Consider the following 26,885-nt stretch of genomic DNA (forward strand, 5'->3'; position numbering starts at 1 on the left):
ACACACCACCTGGTGATATGCTGGTATTGAAATTCACGAGAGTGAGTTGCACTTACTTATCACTTATCTGTTTTCCCGATTGAAAAAACACCCTGCTACTTTACCCCCAAGCTTTAACAGCCCTCCTGCACGGAAAGAGTATGAGAGCCTGAGTGGATTAACCACAGGTGGAAAGTAAAGAATCAAGTGTTTAGATGTTCAGCAGAGTGCAGTGTAGATTAAAGAATTGTTCTCAAATGAATGTAAGATTAAAGATTTTATCACACTTACATTGACATACTTGCATCCTCTCACATTCAATGATTGACATTTCCAAAAGCGCCTGCAAGACACAATAGGTCAAAGGGCTAATATCCCAACACGTGTCGGCTGAGCAAAACATTAACACTCCTGCGTGCACACACAAACACACACCATCACCCACTCACAAATGGTTGAAAGAGTGTTTCTATCGACACATGCTTCACAGGCAGCGTTTGACATTTTCGTGGGGAGTGTGAGGCTAAGCGTTCAGACCTTTAGAGAGTGTTATTCTTTCATTCCTCTCTTATCCTCCTTTTATTCCACCGTCCTTATCTTTGTTTGTTCCCAAAGCAGGCTTTGTTGTGGATTTACAGCAGATTCACCTACCACAGGTTTTGTGATGCCCTGATGTAGCCGCATGCACTGGCACGCATGCCCTCACGTAGGCATAGTTCAGTTTCTTGTTTGATCATCAAAAAAGATTTAAGAAGTCCCTGCCAGAGAGGACACCCGCTGGTCCCAGGAAGAAGGAAGAAAAAGTGTACACATGAATGGACAGCCCAGAGGAACCAAGCGCAGAATCATATGCAACAATATGCAGTGGCCAGGTGTGTTGCTATGGTGAAGAAAATGATTGGCCAGGCTCTAGATTACAGTGTTCACTTCCCAAAACAGCCTGTCTGCACACACATAGCAGCAACAGACACACACACATACGCATAACCTCACACATGGCTCAGCTGAAATAAGCTGGCTGATTGCAGTAGTTTTACGGGTAAAGCCATTTGAATGGAAATGTGAAATGGAAGTGCATTACCAAAACTTATAGCCACCAGGACCAGCTGTGAATGAGAGAAATGACTTGCTATGAGAACATAGCGTATGCATCGCAGCTGGGAGTAGAAAGAAGTGCCTGTGTGTGTGTGTGCGTGTGTGTGTGTGTGTGTGTGTGTGTGTGTGTGTGAGCAATCCCAGAGAGTCGAGCCTTTTCTCAGGGCCCAAAAACGAAATTACGTTCCTTCACCTTTGGCCTGTTTGAAATGCTTCTATTGCAAGTCATTATTATTTTTTTAGACTGTAATTTATTGAACGTAATTTCACAATTTCCTCAGCAACAGACTGTTGGCAGAGCTGCATCTTCAACCATCATCACTTACACCGGAGTCCCTCAGGGCTGTATCCTCGGCCCCTTTCTTTATCCCTTAACACACTCGATACAATGGCCTGTATCAGCCCTACACACGTCACTTTGCATGCATTACTTCACACACTCATACAAGATTTCACTGTCATACTTGGACTACTAAAAGAAATTATTCAGCCCATTCATTAGTCCATCTGCCCCCTGTTTTTCAGACATGATGCCATGTCACGCCTCGCACTTGTAATAGCAAAAGACAACAATTACCCCTTCAGTCAGCTCTTCACAGCACTGCTTTCTGGTTGTAGTTACAAACTTCTAAATTAAAAAAAAAAAACTCACTGTGGTTGGAGCTTTGTCCTTTCTGGCACAGCAGCCCTGAACAAACATGCATTGTTGACTGTTTGTAAAGACATAGATATCTGTTTGAGTGTGTATTTGTGTGCATAAGTATGGATGGCCTCAGGCAGGGTCTTAAATGCGAGTATGTGTGACCAAGTGTATAAACAGCATATCACATAAATCTGTATGTTTCTGTGCAGAGATGTACAAGCTGAGAAAACAAATCCCCCCTCGGGACAATAAAGACTATCTATCTGACACACATGCACAAACACTCGCATATTAACACACGCATCCAATCACATTCACTGTTTTTATGATCATTTTGCCTTCATATTAATTTGTGATATTTCTGCACAAGCGATGTGAGTCATAGATACTTAAAAAGAGACTGCGTAACTTAAATTTCTCCATGATTATCTTTCATCTCTGAATGATGTCACTGACACGTTTAAGAGAGAGGGAGAGAAAAAAAAGAAAGAGAGAGAGAGCATAACATTGACCTAAAGGCACACAGATTCCCCCACCACCCTCAGGCACACACAGCAGACAGTATCAGCAAGAGGGTGATGATAGCGTGTGTGTGTGTGTGTGTGTGTGTGTGTGTGTGTGTGTGTGTGTGTGTGTATGACTGATAGTGTCCATGTGTAAAACAGCATGAAGTGATGATGGAGTTTGTTGAGGTAGTGTCCAAAGAACCTGAGGCAATCATTACCTCTGCTGCTGAACCATTTAGGAAAATAGCTTCTTTTCACAAGATGGCCAAATGTCTGTCCACTGTCTGGGCGCGTGTGTGTACTGTATGTGTGTGTCCTCAAGGGCTGTAGTGTTGCTGTAGTGCTTAGGGGCACTTATAACGGCTGATGTAGAGCCACTTTCTGTATGGATGTTTTTCTGCCTATTATTTTTCACCCACTAATCAATTCACTTTTGTACTAAAGCGATTACATCTCTCCTCCTCTCTCCTCCTTCCTCTAGAGGCTGGTAGAGGCAGCAGAAGAAGCCCACCTACAGCACGAGGAGGATCCGAACCTGCAGGTATGTGTTATCTGGATCTACAGCGTATTCTGACCTGCACAAACGTTATCCCAATCAGCATGCTCATTCCCTGTTCTTGTAACCTCATTAATTAAATCCTGCTGAAAATAATTTATCCTACAGACGCCGGTGCGTCTGAGACAGGACCTCACAGTGACAAGGGCAGCTGCACACACAATAGAGTGGAGACGGGGAGGAAAGGCATTAGGAATCTTGTTCTGTAGTCTCGCTTGACTAGGCTTAACAGTCTTTTAAAAGTATGTTAGTCTACTTCTGTCGATATTCGTTTTGTCGGCATATTCTCAGTCTGCCACTGTTATACTGACATATATTCACAGTCCCACATACAGTGTGGCGCAAAATCACTACACGGAGTCTTGAATTAGCTGTAAGCATCTAGCAATCTGGTCAGGGCACTGGATATTAACGGTAACGTGTACCACTTAATACGATTACCAGCAGTTGCTTTACTTGTATATAGGAATTTTACACCTTGCTGTTAGCAGATGATGATGTTTTTTTTACTTAATGTGTAACCCATCCATAGTAAATGTGGTGTTACTGGAGTCTTCACTTAACCTCTCCTTTTTTTGTAACAAACAATAGATGTTGAATTACTATTAAACTTAATGAATGCAGAATAAACGCAGAATAAACACCGCCGCCCTAAATGAATGCTAAGTCCCTTTTAATGGCTGGGTGTGGCTGCATGTCTGACAAATAAACGCCAGTCTCAGTTAGAAGCCTGTACGCATTAATTGTTTATCTGGTTGTCTGAGCAGTGAAGCACTGTTTTTTTTCCCTTCACTCGCACGGCACATGTCACATTCACTGGTCGCTGTGGCGGCACGAAAAAAAACAGTAGGACATGAATGCCGTCAGGGGCAGCAGTGAGACACTTCTCCGTTGATCCAAAGAGAGTAAGGAAAAAGTAAAGCTGAACGTATGTCAGAGAAAGACGGTAAAAAGGAAGGTTGAGTTGGGATGAAGCATAAAGATGAGTGACAGGAGGGACGGGAATGACTTCACGTGTAACATGTTAATAACGTGTTTTCTCCATCTCTCAAGCACCTTTTTGGTACTGTATGCATTAAACAACAAACAAAACATATACTGATATGCTTCAAGAGCTTCACAGACCTACATGTCTGCGTAGCACAGTCATTATTTAAACAGGCGTCTCTCTTTCTGGTTTAAATAAACATTTGTATATTTTTCTCATCTTTTGCACAAAAATAATTAAAGGTCCGGCTTGTATAGACGCCCTTCCCTGGTAAAGGCAGGGTGAGCTCATAGATTAAAGTAAATAGTAGCTCGAGCTATTGATTGAAGTTTTACGGTCGTAACCACAAAAGTAGTTTTCTTCTAACCACTTTAAAAAAAAATGTTTTGTAGTTTTTGCAAACATTTCATCCTGTAGTTCTAATTTATTTTCACCCCAGTCTCGTTGTCTCTGTCTTATACAAACACACCACATAATGATACTGGCAGATGTTCACAGTCTTAGTGTAGTCTGCCACCATTGTTAGCCATGTGGTTGTAGTCTAAGCCCCAACTTTACTATGACCCAAATAATGCTTGTGAAAAGATGTTGTGGTGCACAGATGTATGTATGAACTTCTGACTGATGTAGTTGGAAACCTCTAGTCTACCGCATCATATGAGGGAAACCCATGGGTATTGTAGTCCAAATCCTCAGTTTAAGTAGAACATACTCATCATGAATGTGCCTACAGATATATAATAGCAATAACTAAAGATTATATGGGAGGAATCATACATTTTGTCAGCCGCGAAGCAATGAATCGTCAGGATTTTACACCTTAATGGAGAATTATTTAAGGTATTATATCGCTGTCTCATTCCTACTCAAGAAGTAAACAAATTTGAAACTACTTCCTGTGACTTCCACCATCAGTTCTGCAGACTTTGGGAAATGCATTCAGCTAATCATATCTGCATACACACCCCCAAACCCAGCCTCTGCTCGCATGGTTCTGCCTCAAATCCATTTGAGCAGATTTAATTTTTAGAGTACGGCTTTATGTAGTGTGTACTTCTGTGTTTGTGTGTGTGTGTGTGTGAGCCAGAGAGAGGGAGATAGTGCACTTGTGATGTTTCGCCTGAGTCTGCTGCACATCATGCACATCTCAGAACAGAGTTTATGAAAGTAGGAGGAGCAGCAACAGAAAGTTGAGTTTTAAAGAGGAAATATGATGCTAAGCCGACTTGGGAGTATTTGCTGCTAAACTACTTAAAAAGTCTGTGGTGTGCGCATGTGTCTGTGTGTGTTAGGAGTGCTCTGTGTGTGTGCCTGTGGCGACGAGTGTGTGTTTACTCTGTCAGCTCTTTAAGGCATTACAGTGAATGCCAGAGGTTTCTGCTGTCATGGGCCATTAAGGAGGATCAATTACTAAACTCAACCACTGACTGCTGTCCGGTCAGAACTGAACCATCTTTTCACAGTAACCTCTCGCCTTTTTTTCTTTTTTTAGCTATTTGCTTGATTTTCCACACGCTCTGGAATTTAAAGGAACATTTCACCCTGAAACTCCTGGACAATGCTTCAGAGAGCATGAGATTTGACCCGTTTGGTTCGGATGGTAGATAACTCTAACTGTTGATTATCAGAATGTAATAATATTGGGGTTGACGATAACTCAGTCTGGAGGGACTTAGCTTGGGAACTTGAGGGTGGCCAGTTCAAGTCCCGTTACGGACCAAGCGTGGAAATTGGGGCTGGTAACTGGAGGTGTCATTTCCTGGGTACTGTCCAGGTGCCCTTGAGCAAGGCACTGAATCCCCCAACTGCTCAGGGTGCATGTCCATGTGCAGCCCCCTCACTCTGACATCGCTCCATTAATGCAGGTCCATAAAGCCCTGTCTGTGCATGTGTGTATTTTGGGCCTGTGTGTGTGTAGCATGTTTGTACTAACACAGTGAAAAAATTGAATTTCGCCTCTGGGGTTTATAAAGTAGTTCTTCTTCTTCTTCTTCTTCTTCTTCTTCTGCTTCAGCCTCGTTTTCTTCTTCTGCTTCTTCTTCTTCAGCCTCGTTTTCTTCTTCTGCTTCTTCTTCTTCAGCCTCGTCTTCTTCTGCTTCTTATTCTTCTTCTGCTTCTTCTTCTTCAGCCTCGTCTTCTTCTGCTTCTTCTTCTTCTTCAGCTTCTTCTGCTGCTTCTTCATCTTCTTCTTCAGCTTCTTCTTCTGCTGCTTCATCTTCTTCTTCAGCTTCTTCTGCTGCTTCTTCTTCTAAATATATGATTCTAAATCAAATATCTTAATTTTGGACTGAAGATTGACAAAACAAAAACACAATTTTCTGACTTTTTTAATCAAGCAATGAATCAGTTGATAAAGAAAATAATTGCCACATTTAAGTGATAATTAAAGTAATCATTGGCAGCTATAGTGCAGTTTGGTGTAATCAAAATGTAAGCTACTGTTCTTTACATACAGTTTAAGCTCCTGAGAATCATACAGTGTGCCTCGTCAAGACTCACAACTCTGCACTGAAAAGTAAAAGTTCCATATTTAGTCCAAAAAACAACATGAAGCGGTGCTTTTTTCTGCTGTCTGACAACTGTGCTGTCTCCATATGTACAGACACCCACCGCTGATTGCAACAAGTTCCCTCTGGGTTTGAACACCATTTTGAAAAAGGAATAACACATCTGAAGCAACAGATCCAGCAGGAGATCAGTCGATGTAAAGAATTGCAAGATTTCACCCATTTGCATATTAACAAACCGCACTCTTCGAAACACACTTGTGTTGGTCAGAATTTTGCATGTTTTTGTAGAGATACGTTTGTGCGTCTGTCCCTTGTGGACACTTGTCTGTGTGTGTTTGTGTATTTCCATATGCTGCTTGCGGGGCAGCAACACTGTGTGGGCTCACAGCGGTGCTTTATGCCAGTAATTACTTGGCGGCGGTGAGATGAGCCCAGCGAAGTCAGTGTCCCTTTTGTTTGGGCTTTAATGACACAGCTACAGTACAGAGCTGATAATGGCTGATGGAGAGACGGTGGTGTGATGGAGAGTTTCACAGTGTCTAGGACAGAGTGAGATACTGTTATCAAGCAAAAATACCTGAAGATATATTATACTTACATCGCTGAAGTATGTATGTAGAAGAAGGAGGGAGAGAGGGATGAAGGAGGAGAAAAATGAACATGATATGACAATTACGTGTACCTGCCATATGCGTTTGGCGGTAATGACATCTACTTAAACCAGAGATTAACACACTGGCAGAGGGTGGTGGTGCATGATGCAGTGTAATTTTATTACAGAGCCTCACTTAGAGATCAGGAAGACTAAACACTGTCTGGGTTGGGTATTTTGAGAAAAATATAGGATTGCTCTGAAACCATTTTTTTCTTCTGAATACCACTTTGTCATTTGTAAGGTATAATGTATAGTGAGCAGGTTGTTCTCTCTTCTTTCGGCGGATTGATATGGCTACAGTTAGTCCTCCGGATTGTGTGATTAGAACCGAATCCCAAGCAACGGTCTGTTATTAGCTGCGTCTCAATTCAAGGGCTGCAGCCTTCGAAGGAGGCGGCCTACGGAGGAATGCGCCATTCGTAGCCTGCACCTGCCCTTACCCTTGCGCAACCAAACGCCGCTCCTGTCACCTAGCAACAGGTAGCTAGCAGGTAACTACTAGTGTAACTTATTTTAAAGATAACTTGATAAAGGGCCCTTTTGTTTTTTTAAGTTATGTAACACTAGCTATTCGATTGAGTTGAAACCGAAAACTTTTAAATTTAAAAATAAATTCCTCGACCGTGTAAGAGTCTGCCATCTCCTTTGGGCCACGAAGGATGCATCTGATGAATCCTTGGTGGCCCGGGAAAAGGAGGACACATTTGTCGGCCGCATCCGAAGGAGCCTTCGAAATGGGACAGCCTTCGACGCGCGGCTGCGACACAATCGGCCTTCAAATACGTCCTTCGAAGGAAGCTGCACCTGGATTGGGACACAGCTAATGAGACATAGCAGACCTCGGGAGTCGTAATTAACCAAAAGGAATCAAGTATTTAACACAACCGATCAGATCAGTGCATTGACTGGCATACTTGCTGATTCCCGATACCGCATTTTAGGCAGTAATCAATCACACTCATTTTAGCGTTGATTTAGCACCTTTGTAAATATCAAACTATTGTCTTTATGAATCACCCCTAAACATCAATCAATTAACCGTTAACCACAATGTTTAGTTAGAGTTAAAGTATACTGTTTGTGCTCACCTTCATTTTCACAAAACACATGTTCCTACTTTACTCGTCTTGTTGCACTCTCACTTTATTTGCCTCCTCATTTCGGGCACACTTGCTGCTGCTATGGCCACCCTGCTGCTAAACAGATGAAAGTTTGTCCTGCTTAAGGTCTGTCTGACTGATGTGTGAAGTTAGGCTGACTTAAGCAATGAACAAGTAACACCAAAAGGAAATAAAGGAATAAAACAGTTGATCAGATTTGTCTGAAAGATCTTCAGACACAGTCTGAATGTGGGCGGTTCGACATTACTCTCCATCATTCGTCACAGATAAATCCCTGCATCACTAGCCTGCCCTGTGTCATGCGTGTGCGTCCGTGTGTGTGTGTGCGTGTGTGTGTTGGTATTTATCCCTAGTTAAGCAGGTTTTTCAGTACCTCTTGGCAAATTATGTCTCAGCCATTAATTTCTCTCCTCTAATTGTGTTTTGAATTACCTGAGCATAAAATTAAATGCTCGAGCCTTCTTTAGTTGCGATCACAAACTGCTGTAGCTTCTTTTTGTTGCTGTTTACAGGCATGAATATTAATATGCAGGTACATTTAGTGTACACCTATGTGTGTGTGCGTGTCTTTGTGTTAATACAGCTCTGATGGTGGCATTTCTAATGGCGCCTTTTACTGCAGAACATGGTGAATAGATGGTAATTATCACCAGCTGTGCTAAAAATACCACGTCTACGCTGTAGGGTGAAACCTCCTCCATCACTATTCGGGGTTTATTATAAAATGTTTGTGTGTTTTTTTTGCCACTGGATACATATTTGGCTGGCAGCGGTTTGATAGGAATTTCCTTATCTGTCCTTTCCAGAGCTCTTCTGCTTCCATGTGAAATTGGCACAGTAATCTGCTGCGATTTTCCTCCCTTGCTCTTTTACCCGCAATGCTCGCGTACTGTAAATAGGAAAGCGGAGAGCAGTCTCCCATGCCCTCTGCAGCCAATGAAATCCTTCCTCGGAGGGTGGAGACAAACAGCCAATTGCCAAGCTCGATGTTGACTGAAAATGTAGCCACAGTCTGGAGGGAGAGAAATGCTTAATCTTTCTCTTTTGTTGTCGTACCCCCCCTCTCTGAGGTATTACCATGGAGTGCAGAGAGGTGGCCGCATGATTGTTGATTTGCCAATTTGCCCTTATTATTACCGGCAAAATTATTTGACCCCGAGTGTGTGTGCCCGTGTAGCCAGAGTATCCTCTACTACTTCACCGTCCTGTCGCATCCACACCCAGAGATGCAAAGGTGGGATCATTTTAGAAGCCATTTATTCAAGTGTTGGCCTGACGTATAATGCTCGAATACACCGCACATATACACACCACTGCCTCTTATCCAAATGCATAGAATGTCTCACCTCCATTACATCTCCAAACTCAAAGAATTTTAAGCGACCTACATGTCTTTCATCTCAGAGAGAAGGGTGCAGAAAGGTTCCCTGCTGAGGGAGTAGCCACCAATCCAGACGTTGAGAAGCCTCTGGAAAGCTTATTTGAAAGAATGAATCAAAAAGAAACATTTCCATAAACTCTGACTTACACATCAATTTACTGCTTCAGTGCTTAAAGGATTGTTATCGGGCAAGAGTTAGAAGAAAAACAACATTTTATGTAATGACATTTTGTGGTTTTTAAGGCCTTATTTGAAGATGAATGAACATGCAGTAAACAACAACTAATTTCCACTTTGCAGAAAAGTGGGCAGAGAAGCAGATTTGGAGATCAAAGAGTTATGGTGCAACCGGTGCATCATAAAGCAAGCAATTAGAGAGAAATGTTTCCCCTACTTTAAAGTGATAATCTGAAAGATTTAAATGTAAAAAAATAAATGTCTGTTAAGTCACTATCTATCTCCGAATGAGGTAACACAATGATTGAGCCTACGGCCCATTGATGGAAGCCTTTGCATTTGCAGTATTACAGACTGGGTGTCGGTGACGACTTTCGCGGAACAAATCACAAGCGGCGCCCAGTTAGTGACGTGTTTTCCATCACCCAGCAGTGGTTGGTCTGCCAGAGAGGGTAGGCGGAGCTAAGCGGCTGCTTTTCCGGTCTCTGCAAGTGTTGCGAGTAAACAGTAATCTACTATGGCTGAACAAACAAAGAAAAGATCGATGACTACAGATACAACTTCAAAAATAAGTGAAAATACAAAGAAAAAGTAATAAATTGGACGCTCAGATGAAGGCAAACAGTCTGAAAAAGAAAGCAAGGAAAATCAGGAGTTACAACCAGAGCCAACCGTGGACGTCACACATGCGACACTGTTTGGATATCTGGGAAGTGTGCTCCCGCAATTACCGTTTATCGCCACAGGTGCCGCCAAAGAGAACGAAACTGAGATCTTCGAGATTAAAACTTTAAACAGTATACGCAATCAACACGGAAGCTCTCATAAGACAACTGAGTTTAGACAAGAGAAAATAAGTACTCTCTTACCCAACATGACTCATGTCAGTTTGTCCTCAAACGTGGGCGCTGGTTTAGCTCAGTGGGTCGAGCAGGCGCCCCATATACAGAGGCTACCGTAGTCCTGGCCACGGGTTTGACTCGGCCCTTTGCTGCACGTCATTCCCGACTCTCTTCTCCCCACACTTCCTGTCTCTCTAATCCAATAAAGGCAAAATGGGCAAAAAATAATATTTTTAAAAAAAGTGTTGAGGCTAGAGAGAATCTGAAAGATAAGTACCCAGTTATCAAATTAATAATTAATATGCGTTGGACAGCAAACTCTGGCTGTTTAAACAGAGATGTGATGAAAAGGGCTTAAATGGCCTTTAACTTTTACCAACTTACTTCTTAGGCTTAATTTTAGTGAGTTCACATTGGTCAGTATCTCTCAGTTTTTTATGACGTACCGTAAAATCTGTATTTTAAAATAATTAATTAATAATAAAAACATGTGTACAAGTTATTTCAACACTATTTCAATTTATTATCATTTGAAACACATTCAAAACGCACACAAATTACAGCCTACCATCTGTTTTTCGCCAAGTTTCGGGTTTGCCATCCTGCTGGCTACCAGTGCGGGAGCTGAGCACAGCCTGTAACGTTGATTGTTGTGAGGATGGCGGCTGCACTGGCGATCATGACGACGTATGTCCGTGACGAAGCTTTAGCTGGATTATAGCGCCATTGTTTGAGTTCAAATAAAATACCTCTCTCTGCATAGTATATTAGTCACACCGGTATATAGGACGCACACACCGGAATATAGGACGCAGCCCAGTTTTTTGGTGGAAGAAAAGTCTTTAAAGTGTAAAGTTTAAAGTAAATTTCACGGTATTACTATAACGCTGACCTTAAAAGATTAAAGTTCCTAACACTGACTGTCTACATCTCTCACACACACACACACACACACACACACACGCACGAGTGCCTCAGAATCGCTCTTAGCTGCGTAATGAGCATCGCTGCCTCAGGTAGCTGCTATAGATTGTCGTCATGTTTCCATGAGTGGGAGTGCACGAGCTATAAGAAGCATGACGAAGGATTTTAAGCATGTGATATGAACCCCAACTTGGCCTCTCCTCCGAGTTATTTACTCAATGTGCTGTCTTGTTAGCTCTCTGATTACCTGTATCCGAGCCCTCTGGTTGTTTTCCACTCACATTTCCACACTCTGGGAGTGCTGTCTCTCCCCCCTCCCCTTTTCCCAACCGTGGAGAACGAGCATAGGGAGGAGGGTGAATACAAGAGGGGGAGTTGAAGAGGAGATGAGAGTTAAAAGTGAACACCAGAGGGTGGAGCGTCACGGTCAACCCACCGCATCACATTTGGCCTCCTCTCTGACTCCTCTCTCTCTCTCTCTCTGTTCCCCTGGAGGATGTTGACTCACTGTTGTGCTTTGCATTGAGAGTATTTATCAAATCAACAGGAGTGTGTGCATGACTAAGTGCATGCATAGGCTCTCCTCTGTAAGGCAAATGAGAGACTTGCCTGTATGTTTTTTTTGTTGGTTTTTTTAAGATTATTTTTTGGTTTTATTTAGAGAGAGGACGGTGGATAGTGCCGGAAATGGGGGAAGAGAGCGGGGGGATGACACGCGGCAAGTTTCAGCAAATGTGTCTTTTTCCAAGCGCATAAATCAGCATGCCAGTTGTTATAACTCTATATATGTATGAAAAATACACTCATGCTCTAAAAGAATCGCACCATAAATGAGAAACACTCTTACATTATGAAAACCGCTCAATGAATTTGTACATCAGCTTGAAATCAAGCGCTTAAAAAAACAGCCACTCAACCCAGTGATTGCGGGGAAATAGCCGTGTTTAAAGTGTATCGCTGCACTAAACTCGTCTCACTCAACAATCACACCGAGACTCTGACGAGCGTGGAGAAACCAGTGAAATGTATCCTGATAGAAGCATCTTAGCTCATAGAGTTACAAAGTTCTTACTAAGGCTGTTTAGAAGAAGATATATACATAAACTACATGTTTAAAAAACTGTTTCATATCATTGTGCTTCAGATTAAATTTATTGTTAACATTTATTTAAGAGAGAATCTTCAAGAAAACAAGTTAAGCCTGAAGCCGGATAAAAGAAAAAATAATAGAAGGTATTATGCTATTTTGTGAGCATCAAAAGTCTTTTATTAAAGAAATTGCTTCAGATTAGTGAGTAAAAGAAACCTGTGTTACTAAATTCTGCTGATTTGAATTACTTCTTATTATTTGTGCATTTCCTTCCTGCAATAAGAGTGAGCGAGCGTAGAGTCGATACACAGCATCACAGCAGGGAGGGACAAGAATAATGGTGTTTTATAGTTTGCAGTTAATTATAATTTCCTTTTTTTCTCTCTTTAAAGTATCTTGATATTAGTATCGAGTGTTTGGTCATAGCAATATTTTTTAGAACTCATGTTGCTTTTTTTGTCTAACCAATGCTCCAAAACCAAAGATATTTGGTTCATTATTATTTATAATAATAATAATAATAACAACAATAAAAATAATAATAATAATAAAGTTAATTTCTATAGCACTTCTCAGAACTAACGTTATAAAACATAAAAGCCCAACAATAAAATTCACAACAATGAAGGAATAAAACGTGTTGTCATTCTCAAGAGACACCTGCTTTGACAGCAGCAATAACACAAAGTTACAGACAGACAGGACGTTCAATACAAATAATAATAATAATAATAATAATACATTTTATTTGAAGGCGCCTTTCTCTGCACTCAAGGATACCGTACATAGATATATATATATCTACACAAAATACAACACAACAGATACATAACAAATAATAAAACCATTAAAGTGATAAGAGCAGAAAGTGTTACATGGTACATGAGCAATTTCCCACAGTTTTAAACAACTGGTTGAATAAAAGACACAATCAATAAATAAATAAAACACCATGAATAAAACATAAAAGATAATATGTAAAGTGGTTCAAAAGACAATACTGCTGTAGCGAGTTCCACAGCCGAGGAGCCGGAATGGCAAACGCTCTTTGTTTATGTCAAAGAAGAAGCTAATGTTTGTTGTTGTTTTCAGAAGACTGAAATGGTTAATTGTCTGTAAGAATAGTTACTAATTAGTTTCTGCCAGAGCACTAATTACACATTGTGTTACTGTCAGGCAGTTGAACTTACACATACAACAACTGATGAAATAGTGAACCTTTATTTGTCCGGTTGGGCCTTTTCGAGCAGATGGAATAAGGTGTATAAAAACTTAAAAAGCTTTATCTTTGAATTGTGCTACTTTTAATAAAATAAAATTAATATGTATTCCTGCCTTTTTTACTCTCATTGAGCACTTTGTTTGGGTGCATAAATTACAAAAACTAATTAATTTAAAAACAAACCAAAGAGAGAAGATGATGGAATAATTATTTAGCTTAATGACTGTAGTGTGTTGTGCTAAAGTATCACTGTCTCTGCAGACATGTTGATGTTTACACAGTTCATACACCACCTGAAATCCCTCCAAATGTTGGCTCCTGTTTCTGCAGCGTGGAGCTGAAATATGCTGCTCTGTTTACCTCCTGTAACCCGTCCTCATCCTCTCCCTCTCTGTCTGCAGCACACTGAGTGAGTGGGTGCTGATAGCACATGTGCGATCTCTCAGCGTAATGCACTGCAGCGTTAAAGATCAGGTTGTTAACACCATGATCAGGGACTGCATTAGTGGCACTGGGCGCTCCTTCACTGTAATGCTGGAACGCCATAATTGACTTACTCAACACACACACACACACACACCCACACATTTCCCGCACGTTACTGTACAGACACACAGCCTCAAATGAAGCTCGGGAGGATGCACAGCTGCACACACACACTCGACGGCTTGCCCCTGTATCCACTCGCACACCCACTCTCACTCCCACGCTGTTGAAGCTCAAAAGCTTATGGGAGCGATTTTAATCAAAATTAAAGCCCACACGCGGTGAATTTAAATAAGTCTATTAGCAGACTCATTAACTGTTGTTTGTTTTACTCTTTTTATTTGCCTTAATATTCTGTGTACTTTTAACAGCTAATGCCTGTGGTGGCGTTCTGTCTTTGAAAGCACGAGAGAGCGCTTGAGTATGGAGCCCGAACATCTGCACAACTTTAATTGTATTGTGTGAATCGAGTCATTAGTCACTGTTATTCCCTGCCTGGGTTCTGCCATTAAAGAACTCAGCTCTTTGTGTGTGCTCGTTCCGGCCCAGTGTCGGCCTAATGTACACATGTTTTGACATGTGTCACACACAGTACTGTTCTACTGTCTGCGTCAGGAAACGGCTTTTATTTAGGACTCATCTAATTTTGTTTCTCCAACTTTCTAACAAACAGACAGGAAATCTGGAGCACGGCCAGCGTGCGAGAAACAGACACTAGACAGAGACAACCTGGCAACTGCAACAATGGTCTCGCAGATAGCGCTGATAGTAGCCAAACCCTGCCAATGAGAGCTGCATGCACCAGAGAGCACATTGGAGTTTGAATACCGTGCGGAGACAGCAGGCGCTGAGGAGTTTGATGAGGATTGCAAACAGCCAGTGAACAATGGATGGAAGGAAGGAGTCTGAGCCAGAACAAGGAAAGAGATGAATCGGAGTTGGAAGGCAGCGACAGAGGAAGTGAGAGTGAGGATGATAGAACAGGTACTAATGAGGCGATGGCAGAAAGAGAACAGAGTGAGGACGCAGTGAGGCCGTGTTTGCTGCAGGTGTAGTTGGCTCTGCCTCTCTGCACCATGTTTATATATTTTCTGCGATTTTGCTCCCAATTTTTACGTATCTTAAATTTGGCTCCTTCCACTCTCGGCGTGAGGCTGATGTTGAATCATTTTTCTCTTGGACCGTATTTGTCATTTGTTTTAAAAGTACAGGAAGCTACTTTGTTATACCAACAAGCAAAACAACATCTAACTTATGACTCAAGCTTTTCTGCAGATCCCTGCAGCTCCATTTTGCTGCTTTCAGGGAGGTAATTTGTGCTTTTCAAAACTGTTGAATGATTTGAAATGAAAAAGAATATTTTTTTGGCTCAGAATGAACCCAAAAACATTTTTCCATGAATGAACAATTAAAGCAATCACACGTATGAGAACTACTAAAGTGCACATTATCAGAGGTTCATATTCTGATTGTGTATTCTTTGCATATTTCACGTTATATGCACTACTTTGGACTGGAGCACAACATACTGAGAGAGACCTAGAGAGGGTGTGAAGGTGATAATCACGTATAATTCAGGCTGTCCCTGGACACCACGCTCTTCTCTGGCAGGAAGTAAAGACACAGTTGCCAGGGGATGGGAGGTCAGACAGGTGAAAAGGACGTGTAAGCAATTCTCTGCATCGGGGAAACTGTGCCAGAGTTTTCAACCGCTTCAAGGTCATCGATCCTGCAACCTCACCGGATTTAATGTGACACTCTCTCGTGTCAGTGGCAGAAGTTTGTTTTTCTTATCAGAAACAATCTGACAAAAATCTGCGATCTGAGATTTAGCAAAGAAGCTGTGAACAATACTTGCATTATATTTGCATTAAAGATACTCTTATATGGTAATCAATAACTCATTTATATATGCAGATAGATTCAGATTCACACACAAGGAATTTGACTTGGTGTTCAGGTGCAGAACAATTAACACAGAAGTAAAATAAAGTATAAGTAAAAAGCTATTAAACAGTGTAAACAATTAGAATAAAATGTAAATAAAGCAATGTAATACAACAGGTGTAATTAAAGAGCTGATGGTAGTGCAAATAGCTGACCATATAAAATTAAAGACTGTGTGCAATGTAAGCAGACAGGCTATAAGTCCAGTGTGCGTTAATGTAGCGCATAAATCTGAATTAAGGACTTAACATTAATGTGATGTTGAGTGATGATGAGAGTCTGTGTCATGGGGGGGGTTGGGGGTTAGGGAGGGGAAGAAACTGTTCTTATGATGGGAGGTTTTGGTCCTGATGGAGGGGAGGGTCTCCCAGAGTCAAGCTTTTAGAACTGTGTTTAGTAGGGATCCACGATATTAGATTTTTTGCCGATATTCGATATGCCGTTATTTTCCAAAATTATATTGCCAACTGCCGATTTCGATACCGATACACAGTATTAGGCACATGTTTTTTTTCCACCTAATTGCAGAGAACATCAAGTCTCCCCTGTAGTGGAATTGATATCATGCCTTTTCTTATTATAGTGGCCAAATACCGCAGACATCTTGCAGCCGTCTTCATGCTTGATGCAAGAGGCGTAGTGCAGGCAGTGCGCGTGATAATGTCGTAGCATTACGTCAAGCTTTTATAGGGAATCATCATCATCATCATTTAGGCATAATAAGGCGTTGTTTTACAGGGGGAAAATATCGGCAGAAGTATGACATATCTGCTGATGCCGATAACATGCCGATAATATCGTGCATCCCAAGTGTTTAGCTATTGTTTGGTGCTAGATAAGGAGCGTATAGTTTCATGGTTTCACCTCTTTTTGCTTTCGTGTTTTTGTTCCTCTGATAACTTCCTCTCCTTATCTTTATTTTGTATACTGTGTAATTACATATCGACTATGGAGAGAGTAGAGGATTTCTTTTTACTCATGTTTTTCCTTTATGTTGATGTTTCTCTTTTGTTTGCTTCTATCCTGCCTGTTTAGAATTTCCTGCTTAACGCTGTTACGTGAAGCACTTTAACTTTTGTTTTTAAAAAGTAACATCTGTACTTACTTTCAGTCTCACTCTCAGAGCTGACCTTACAGGTTTAAAGTAGATGGATTGAAATATAAAACATGTGCTCTTACCTCCTTTGTTGTTCACTTTTCTGTCCATCCTTTAGAGCACAAGGTTGAATTCGTTTCGTAAAACAAAACATCAAAACTGAAATAAAAAAGTCCTTGTCAAAGTCGACTAATTTGGATTCTGTTCACCCTGTTGTGCTGAAAAAACAAGTACCGTACTGCTCGATGAAAATGGCTGCTATCCCAAACACTGTAAAGGTCGATGTAGATCAGATTTTCACAATTTGTGGGTCAAGACCTCAAAGTGAGCTGCATACTAATGTTTACTGACACAGCTAAAAGCTGACTGAAGGAACCCTGTCCTACACTGACTGATATGGTATGAAAGGTTGTAACTTCTTTGTCTATTAAATCTCACTGTGGCTCTGCACACTCACCTGCTAATGTCACACACAGGGCTAGACAGAGTCAGAATAGGTAAAATAAGGGCAGGAATATGCACCACTGCGCTCCCTCACCTTGAAATGGCAGCGTTCTCCTTGATAAAGGGCTAATAAGCCTAATCAGGGCTGATTAATTACACCGATAGGCCCTGCGTTCACCAGCCTAATTGATGGCTTTATCTGTGTTTTGCACTGGGCTGAGGGGATGATGATGCTCCTCAGGAGGAGCTGGAGAGATTTTGCCTACATGAAGGTTACTGGTGCTGGAGTAGAGATGATCGGGTGATGGGGAAATAGACGATAGAAGTGGGCAGGACAATAAAACATGCCTGAGATTTAGCTTTGGTGCAGAATATATAAGGTATGGTGAAATCTGTACACTGTTTTCTCTCCACAGATTCACCCTTTGCTCGCACCTGCAGTCTTGTCAGTCTCAAAGAAAATCAAAGTCCAGACAGTGTCTGCCCCCCTCTGAATGATAACACATGTACTGAGGCTTTGTATTGGACTCTTGAGAATGGCAATTCATTCTCCTCAGAGGCCCTTTTCAAATCCTATTCTCTTGGTCATTACAAGAGAAATCAATGTGGCCTTAAGCCATGTAATCACCAGAGTTCACCTGTGCGAGGGATTGAACCACTGCTGCTGCTGCTGCTGCTGCCAGTGACAGAAAGAACAGTTACATATATTTCTATTTAAGTAGGAATTACAGGTTGTTTTCTTTCTCTGAAAGACTTTCATTTAAATAAATGTCTGCTAAGTCACTATTTATCGCCAAATGAGGTAACCGATGGTGATTGAGCCTACGGCCCACTGATGAAAGCCTTTGCATTTGCAGTATTACAGACTGGGTGTCCCTGGGTGTCACAAGCGGCGCCCAGTTAGTGACGCATTTTCCATCAGCCAGCAGTGGTTGGTCTGTCAGAGAGGGTAGGCGGAGCTAAGCTGCTGCTTTTCCGGTCTCTGCAAGTGTTGCGAGTAAACAGTAATCTACTATGGCTGAACAAACAAAGAAAAGATCGATGGCTACAGATACAACTTCAAAAATAAGTGAAAATCCAAAGAAAAAGAAACAAATTCGACGCTCAGATGAAGGCAAACAGTCTGAAAAGGAAAGCGACCGTTAGCGAGGAAAATCAGGAGTTACAACCGGAGCCGACTGTGGACCTCACACACGCAGCACTGTCTGGATATCTGGTGTGCTCCCACAATTACCATTTATGACCACATGTGGCGCCAAAGAGAACGAAGCTGATTTAATAAGTGTAAAGTTTTAAACAAGAAAAGAGCAGTTACAGACTCATCTTGCGACTCAGGCTTAAACTGTTTTATAGGCCATGTTAGTAAAAAAAGACTCACCTGTACTTCTGCAATGATGCACTGTGACTACAAGAGCCTGTCTTAAAGTTATGATAACTTCCCCTGTGTTAGCGTGAATTCCCATAGTTCAATGGCTTTACTTTGTGTCTGCATGTGTAGTTCATTATAAACTTTTCTTTATTCAAAATGTTTCCTTTCACCTGCTTCTGTATCTTCACCTCTTTGTCGTCGTTGCTCCTGCATCCTCTGTAGCCTTTGCGGGGTCTGCTGCCGCTGTGTGGTTCCTCAGACTTCAGAGCCTTTGTGTTGCAGTGAGCCATGTGCTCTATATTTATCTAGCTCTATGATTTATTAATAGTCTCCACAGTATGCGCAGTACTAAAAATACAGCGGCGGCAGAGCACCACATGCAGCATCGAGCTAGGAAGGGAGAGCCGGAGCTGAGGGAGGATTTGTCAACTCAGCAGCTTTCCACTGTAACAACATGCACGACTGGGATGATCCAGGGATTCAGGTTACCTCAGAACGCCAGCAACTCTCTGACTCAGCACTTACGTGACCCCGTCGTTCTATTCAGCGATAAGTCAATCACACTGAAACCGAGGTGCACGACTCTGAAAGAGCCAAAAGTGTTTAATTACATGTGAAACCTCCTCACTTTCTATCTTATCTCTTCCTTTTTTTTATCTCCAGTATGAATACTTCAACGCCGTGCTGATCAATGAGGTGGATGAGGAGGGGAACAGCGTGGAGCTGGGAGGAGAATTCCTGCTGCAGCCCAACGACCACTTCAACAACCTGTCAGTCAACCTCAGTCTGAGCGTGGTGCAGGTGCCCACCAACATGTACAACAAAGGTATGTTTGCGGATCATTTCTTGGTCCAAAATGCAGACTGCAGAAACATATACAACCATAAAAATATAATGCATCAGTTAAACAGTAAGTTCTATTGCTGCTGCACGTGGATGTACGCTGGTGTCCGCTGGCTTTGAGTTCATTAACTGTAACTCTTTGGATCATCCCTGCCACACACTGACTTAATTAGCAGTTAAATAATCAGACATTCTGCTAATTTACCATCCACTCAAGTCCGTCCCAATGAAGTCATGGCCTTGTACAATGCTCAGTGGACAGAGGGAATGTCATGTCGGCTTAGCCCGGCTACCACAGGCAAGGAAATTATACAGGGAGAGAGCGGAGAAGAGGGAGGGAGTAAATGAAAAAGAAAGTAGGTTAAGTCAGACTGATGGAAGGTCTGAGCAACAGATTAATTACAGCGAGGTGGAAAAATGGAGAAGAAGCAAGTGAGAGTGACAGGAGGGGAGAGATTGAAATGGGAAGAAATTGAATGAAAGAGCCAGGAGAGGAGAGGCTGGCAGACCGGCGGGCCGATACACGGAGAGGAAGAGTCATTCTGATTTGATTCACAGGCAAATGAGTAGAATTACACACACACACACACACACACACAGAAAGAGAGAGAGAGGGAGAGAAAGAGGGGGAGCTGTAAGGGTTTTAGATCTGCAGGCTTTGTTCGCTGGTACTGATAACGTTGATGTGTTGGCTGGGACCGCAGGCAGCTCGTTGGTGGGCAGAGTATCACGGTTCAGCAAAAGGAGACAGAGCGGCTTCGGGGAAGGAAACAGTTTGTGAATGATTCTTTTTTTATACTTTTTAAACATTTTAAATCATTCTCAATTCGCATGAGTCTGTAGTGGTATGTGTGCTACTTAATACAGCAGGATTCAGAAAGGAAATAGCGTTCTGCTTAATAAAAGGCAAGAGGTCGGGGTAGTGTGGTGTATTGTACAGGTTGCAGGTGAGGAGATAAACGCAACACGTTCTCAGTCACTACCGCTGAATGATAAATACGGAACTTCCGGTTAGATTTTCAAAATAAAGCGTTCTGAACGTTTCACAGTTAAACTCACACATACATAACTCAAAAATTTTGACTTTTTGATGTGCAACACTTTGATTGATAATTTAGTAAAATGGTTCCAGTTTGGTTATTTTTCGGAACCATAAATATGTGGTACGGAAAAAGGCTAAAAAGTACTAACATACGCACCCTAGTAATGTAACAAATGTAGCTTATGCACCAGGTATTGCGTAACTGTAGCATTACTGATAGTAATTCTACACAAAAAGGGATTTTAGTGTGGTTGTTCAGCACAGGTGGTGAGCAAAAAGATGTGTGGTTTTATCAATCAAAAATTGCAAGCAAAGGAGCGAAAAACAAGAGTTCCAGGTTAATTAACATAAAACTTAAAACAACTGAAAAATAAACAGCCTCACAGCAAGCTGCCACCAACAACTATTCTCTGCAGACGATGTCTGGGTCAATCTAATCTCTATTTACAGATTCTACATAGTAGAGTAGTCTACAGTAGAATCTGTAGGCAGGGACGTGGATTTCCGGGAAGGAAAGTGTTCTGGTTTCCGTTTGAACTATGCTTGTAGTCCAAGTCATGTCGACCAATCACGTATCAGCAGGCTGCAACGTATGCAGGAAATACAGTACGTGAGGAGAGCAAAAGCAGGCGGAACGTAATGCACCGTAATGCCATCCCAGCTCCCATCAGCGTGATCTGACGACGATTTAGCTTCTTATTAATCTCTATAAACAGACACCTGAAGCAAGTTCAGCCAACAATCTGTTCAAGATCTAAAATTTTACTTGAGATGAATTCCCTTGTCACAAAAGCCGCTCAGCGTTCAGATTTCCCAACTTCCTAGAATGCATCAGATCTATCCGACCTCCGTTGAACAAACGAGCATTTTAAACGTTTTCTTCACCTCTTGAGGACAGACCTGACAAAGTTGAATTTTTACTTTTTACAAATCTGCACTATGATGTTGAAATTTCAGCAAAGGTAAGACGTTCACCGGTGTCCCCAGAGGCTATATCGTCTCAGACTGAAGCCGATGGGATCCGAGATCGGGGTCACTCTTATACTACTTGCAGGCCCCGCCCTATTTGGATCCGACCATCGCAGGGGGTATAAGGGAAACCAGAGAGTGTAATGCTCACTGAAACATGAGTCAAACACAAAACATCAACATGGAATGATAATATTTCCAAGTGGGAAACACATTTATACAAATTGACAAAATAAAACATGATAATTAAAAACCTCTTCTTGGATACAACAAGAAACAATTAACTAATTGAGGGCACCACACAGCATGTAACTAGGCACAGGTGGCTTCTCAAAGCCTTATCGCTCTCCTGGCTGCAGGAACTGTGTGGGAATCTGGGGCAGGTGAGAAGGTATCGAGAAACCTTTTTACAGTAACCAATGCAGGTATGTTACGTACCTAATGTATTATGTTACTTTAGAGTAAACAAACATTGCGGACGACGGGCAGGAATCACTTTATGCTCCCCGTTTGCTTCTGTCGCCCTGGCTGCGTTTGTTGTGCTTCCTTCTTCAGTCAGCTTGCTTCCCCATTGGCTATTGTTTTCGTTCCACGTGACAATCCACAGACTGCGTGCTCGGCCGTCATCGGGGTTCCCGCCACACAACAGGATAATGGATCGTAAATATTGAATGTTTAATATTACAATTTGAAATCGGAGCAGATCGGGGGAAGCAAAATCGAGCCCAAAATCGGCTCGATTATCTTGTGGCGCTTTAGCTTCAAGTAGGAGCCGGTCGCTGTCCCCTGAAACTGTTTGTCATTCAGCTGGAGGGATGGCTGTTGCTTGTACACTTCATAAATGGTTTGGTGGCAGCGGTGATGAATTAGAGGTTAAGTCCATGATAGCAGAGCGCTGCATGCCCACGGAGATTAATCGCAGGAGGAACACACCGCGTCTGACATCCATCTTCCAAACTCACACCACAAGGCAACACCATCATACTTCACGGGGCTACATGACAGGAACATGTACCACGGACGCAGTGAAGCCATGCACACATTCACAGCGGGTCGATACACTAATGTACACGACGTTCACGTGAGCAAACACACACACCTACTGCTGCTCTCCTGTTTCTACTCGCGCTTCCTTCTCCACTCGTTTTAAAGCCCTCCTCCCTAATCATCATCAGTAACCTAATAAAGTAAAGTTGATTTCAGCTCCGATCGCTCTGACTGCTGGGAAACCTATACAATTCTGCTCCTTAATCTGAGTCCATGTGCACGTGTGAATATATAGAATCATGGGAGCTTCTTTGATCAGACTGAATCATCGAGTGCATTAGTCGAGGTGAATTTAAATGACAGCTTAGGGGGAAAGTCGAGCCTGTACTCTCTCCTCCATCATGACGAGTTGAGACTGTAATAGACGCTCAAACTGATCCAGAAGTGACCGTATTGTTGTGTAAATGGAGCCTGGAGCAAATCCAGCCTCCACTCCACAGAGGTGGATGGGTGTTTACTATCAAGAGAGGGCTTCAGTGTGCTAGCTTCCAGAAGGCTAATTCAATCATGGCTTATTGGCATGACTGTTGACAGCAGGACAATGTTGCCAGCATAGAGGATGATGGGAAATCTGTTATCTGCTTTTCTTTCTCTCTGTCCATTAGGTACTTGTCTGTCTGACTGTCTCCCAGTCATTTTCTGCCTGCCTCCCTGGCTCTCTTTTTTATCTCTCTCTTAAGGCTTTTGTGTACGTGTCTTACTGTACAAAGTGTCCGTCTGTCTGTGGATCCTTTTCCACTTCCGTCTCGGCTGCCCTGCTCCTGAGGCAGGCTAAATTGTGGTTGCAAGCGGCTGAAATGAGCTTAGCTTTCTGCTAACCGGTTACATTCATAACGCTCTCAGTCTGTAGATTGAAAAGAAGACTCAGTGATTGGATCTGACCCAATATACAGTTCATCACAATCCTGCTGGATAGAGTAGCAAGCAAAAGGACAAGGTGTAGTGTAGATGCACATGAGCATACATGCAGAGACATCGTGTATGTTACACATGGACACACATTAACACTTCCCTGCACCAAAATGAGTTTTGTATTTCTTAAGTAGTAATTAAATGTCGTATATTCTGTCTGTTTTTATAGGTGTCTCTCTGTCTACAATTATTATTGATATTCAAATTTAAAGAATAAAGTACAATTAAAATAATTTAAATACTGTGTATAGTGCATCTGTGATGGCAGCTTCTGCTTAGTTATCTAAAAAAAAAATGTATATTTTGCAAAATGCAAAAAAATAGCAAATCGATAACAAATCAAAAGGAAAATTTTGTTCAAGTTTAGCTTAAATCACTCATATTTCAGCAATCTTAAAGCTTTCACTGGACAAAGCTCTGTTGTTGGTGAGCTGTGTGCGACAGAGAGTGCAACACATATATCACTAAGCCTTTAGTGCACTTGCTCCAACCAGAATGCAGACACTGCACAGCAGAGATTTAGACAGTTTATACACTTTTTGGCGCAACATTTTCATATTATTTAACAGCTGCCACAAAGTCAGATTCAGCTTTTGACTAAATGTTTAACACATTTGCACTTCCTGCATTTTGCCTTTGGAGAGCAGAATAATCCATTGTCTCTCCTCTCCCTTTTCTCTTTCATCTCTCTAATCCTTTTCACTCTAAAACAAAATTAACCTTCTTACGCAAATAGTGTCTTTTCTTCCCTCTCCACGCTTGTCTTTGTCTCCCCGTCTTTTTCCCTTCAACCGCCAGACTCTGCGATCGTCAACGGAGTGTACTGGTCTGAGGCCTTGAATAAAGTGTTTGTGGATAACTTTGAGAGGGACCCATCACTCATATGGCAGTACTTTGGCAGTGCCAAAGGCTTTTTCAGGCAGTACCCAGGTAAGTGTGTTTGTGAGGGTGGATGTGTGTTAGGTTGGAGCTCTGTGTGCGTGTGTGTGTTTGGAATGAAGTTGCCGTCTACCTAAAGGAGAAGGATGGGTGTGTAGAAATCTTTAGTGACTGACGGCTGGATACTGGAGGCTGGCACGGTGAGGAGGAGAGGGGAGAGAAGATAGACGAAGAAGGGGGGGCGATAAAGAGAGACCTGCGAGAGAGTGTTGTAGAGATTAGAAAGTGGGCGAAGTAAATGGATAAAAATCACATTTTCAGGTGAAGTGCAATGAACGAGAACAGAAGGTGCATAATTAAGAAGCCTATTGAAAGGAGTTGGTTATATGCAGCACATAATATAAGGAAATCAATGAAAACCCTTTTCCTCCTTTATATTTTTATCTTTTGTCCTCTTGAACCTGTGCTTTTAATTATGCTGTTTAATATCACAGGCCTCAGCCTCCTTCTTGCACATACATTCTGTGCAGCTCTGCCTATCAAAAGGCCTCCTCCACTGTCCATTGTTAGTTTCTGACCTGCAGCCCTCCAAAGTTATTGCAGCATAAAGACTCAAAGATGAAAGCTAAATTTGTTCCATTGTGTTCTTTAAAGAAAAATTGGAAAGAAATAGTCCCACTGAAAACAGCGTTTTCAGTGAATTATTCAGTGCAATTTGGACAGGAGAAAAGTGTCTTGAATGGGATGTAACTGTTGAATTTTTCAGTGTAATTTTCCAATGCTGTGAGCCTTAAATTCACCTGTGTTGTAATGGGGTGGCAGCAGAGATGTTACATCTCTGTCTACATGAAGTAAGGGGTAAATGTGTATTTTTGTACATAACTTAATCACTAAAACTTGCTTACTGTGGGGGCAGAGGTACCGTAACATCCGGAATATAAGACGCAGTCTGTTTTTGGGGTTATCCCAGAGGGAAATAAGGTTTTCTATAGCTATTTATTAATAAAAACGTATCTACAAGTTGTTTCAACACTATTTCAATTTATTTTCATTCAAAACACACACAAATTACAGCCTACCATCTGTTTTCGCCATGTTTAGTTTGCAATCCTGCTAGCTACTGCTGTTGTAGCTAGCGGTAGCTGGCAGCCTACGATGACGTTGATTGTTGTGAGGTTTGCAGCTGCAATGGAGATCATGACGGTGCATGTCCGTGACGAAGCGTTAGCAACAATCAAGTTAGTTTTCCTCACTTAAAACAGCAAAGAAAACAGCACTGCGGCATGTTGTAAATAGGAGACGTTGTAGCGGCTTGGACAAAATGTTTAACACGTAGATGTAACATCGCCACTTAACAACCGGATAGTGCGATCGTCTGGGTAAAATACTGTAACACAATAACATACCTCTCTCTGCATTTTATACTGGTATATTGGTCGCACCGGTATATAGGACACAGCCCACTTTTTAGATGAAAAATAAAATCTTAAAAGTGCCTCGTATACACCGAATATTACGGTAGTTTTTAAAAGCAAATGATGGCTCAGAGAAAACAGCCAAGGTGATGTTTGTTTTCCTTTCATATAATTCATTCACTTGTCTTTTACCTTTCTGATTCTGACTCTGTTTCTCCAAGGCATCAAGTGGAAGCCAGATGAACATGGGGTCATAGCTTTTGACTGTCGCAACAGGAAGTGGTACATCCAGGCTGCCACCTCTCCAAAGGACGTGGTCATCCTGGTGGATGTGAGCGGCAGCATGAAAGGCCTCAGGCTGACCATCGCCAGGCAGACTGTCTCCTCCATACTGGACACTCTCGGAGACGACGACTTTTTTAACATCATCGCTGTAAGTCTGTGCAGATGTGAACACAGCTGGAGGGTGGTTCATAAACCAGTTAACCTCAAACACACACACACACACAAACACAAACACACATTTCCACATCCTCTCCTCCTCGGATCAGAGAAAACGCTGGAACGAATCAGCTTTTTCTCCTGTCACGCTCACAACCAATTAGCAGGCAGCTGAATGAAGATTTGAATTGCAAAAGCGACAGTTTTGATTGGATCCTGCCTCAGGCACCAAAACCATTGTTATCGCATCTCAGTCTGATGAAACTCCACAAGCGTATGTGTGTGTGTTTGAGTTTATGTGTCTAT

The 26,885-nt window shown here is 42.0% G+C and overlaps 1 protein-coding gene across 1 annotated transcript in view; it reads left to right on the forward strand.

Annotated features, from left to right (window-relative positions):
* cacna2d3a (calcium channel, voltage-dependent, alpha 2/delta subunit 3a) overlaps positions 1–26,885 on the forward strand; it is a 129,936-nt gene that overhangs the window by 36,612 nt on the left and 66,439 nt on the right. Inside the window, exons 4-7 of the mRNA XM_069659573.1 lie at positions 2,705–2,764; positions 19,695–19,857; positions 24,643–24,774; positions 26,360–26,571. Of these exons, the coding sequence (XP_069515674.1) occupies positions 2,705–2,764; positions 19,695–19,857; positions 24,643–24,774; positions 26,360–26,571 (567 nt within the window). The remainder of the gene's footprint in view (positions 1–2,704; positions 2,765–19,694; positions 19,858–24,642; positions 24,775–26,359; positions 26,572–26,885) is intronic.

Source organism: Semicossyphus pulcher, unplaced genomic scaffold, assembly GCF_022749685.1.
Source record: "Semicossyphus pulcher isolate SPU_LCO1_2020_fin unplaced genomic scaffold, fSemPul1.0.p SCAF_13, whole genome shotgun sequence".
In the NCBI taxonomy this organism is placed as follows: Eukaryota; Metazoa; Chordata; class Actinopteri; order Labriformes; family Labridae; genus Semicossyphus; species Semicossyphus pulcher.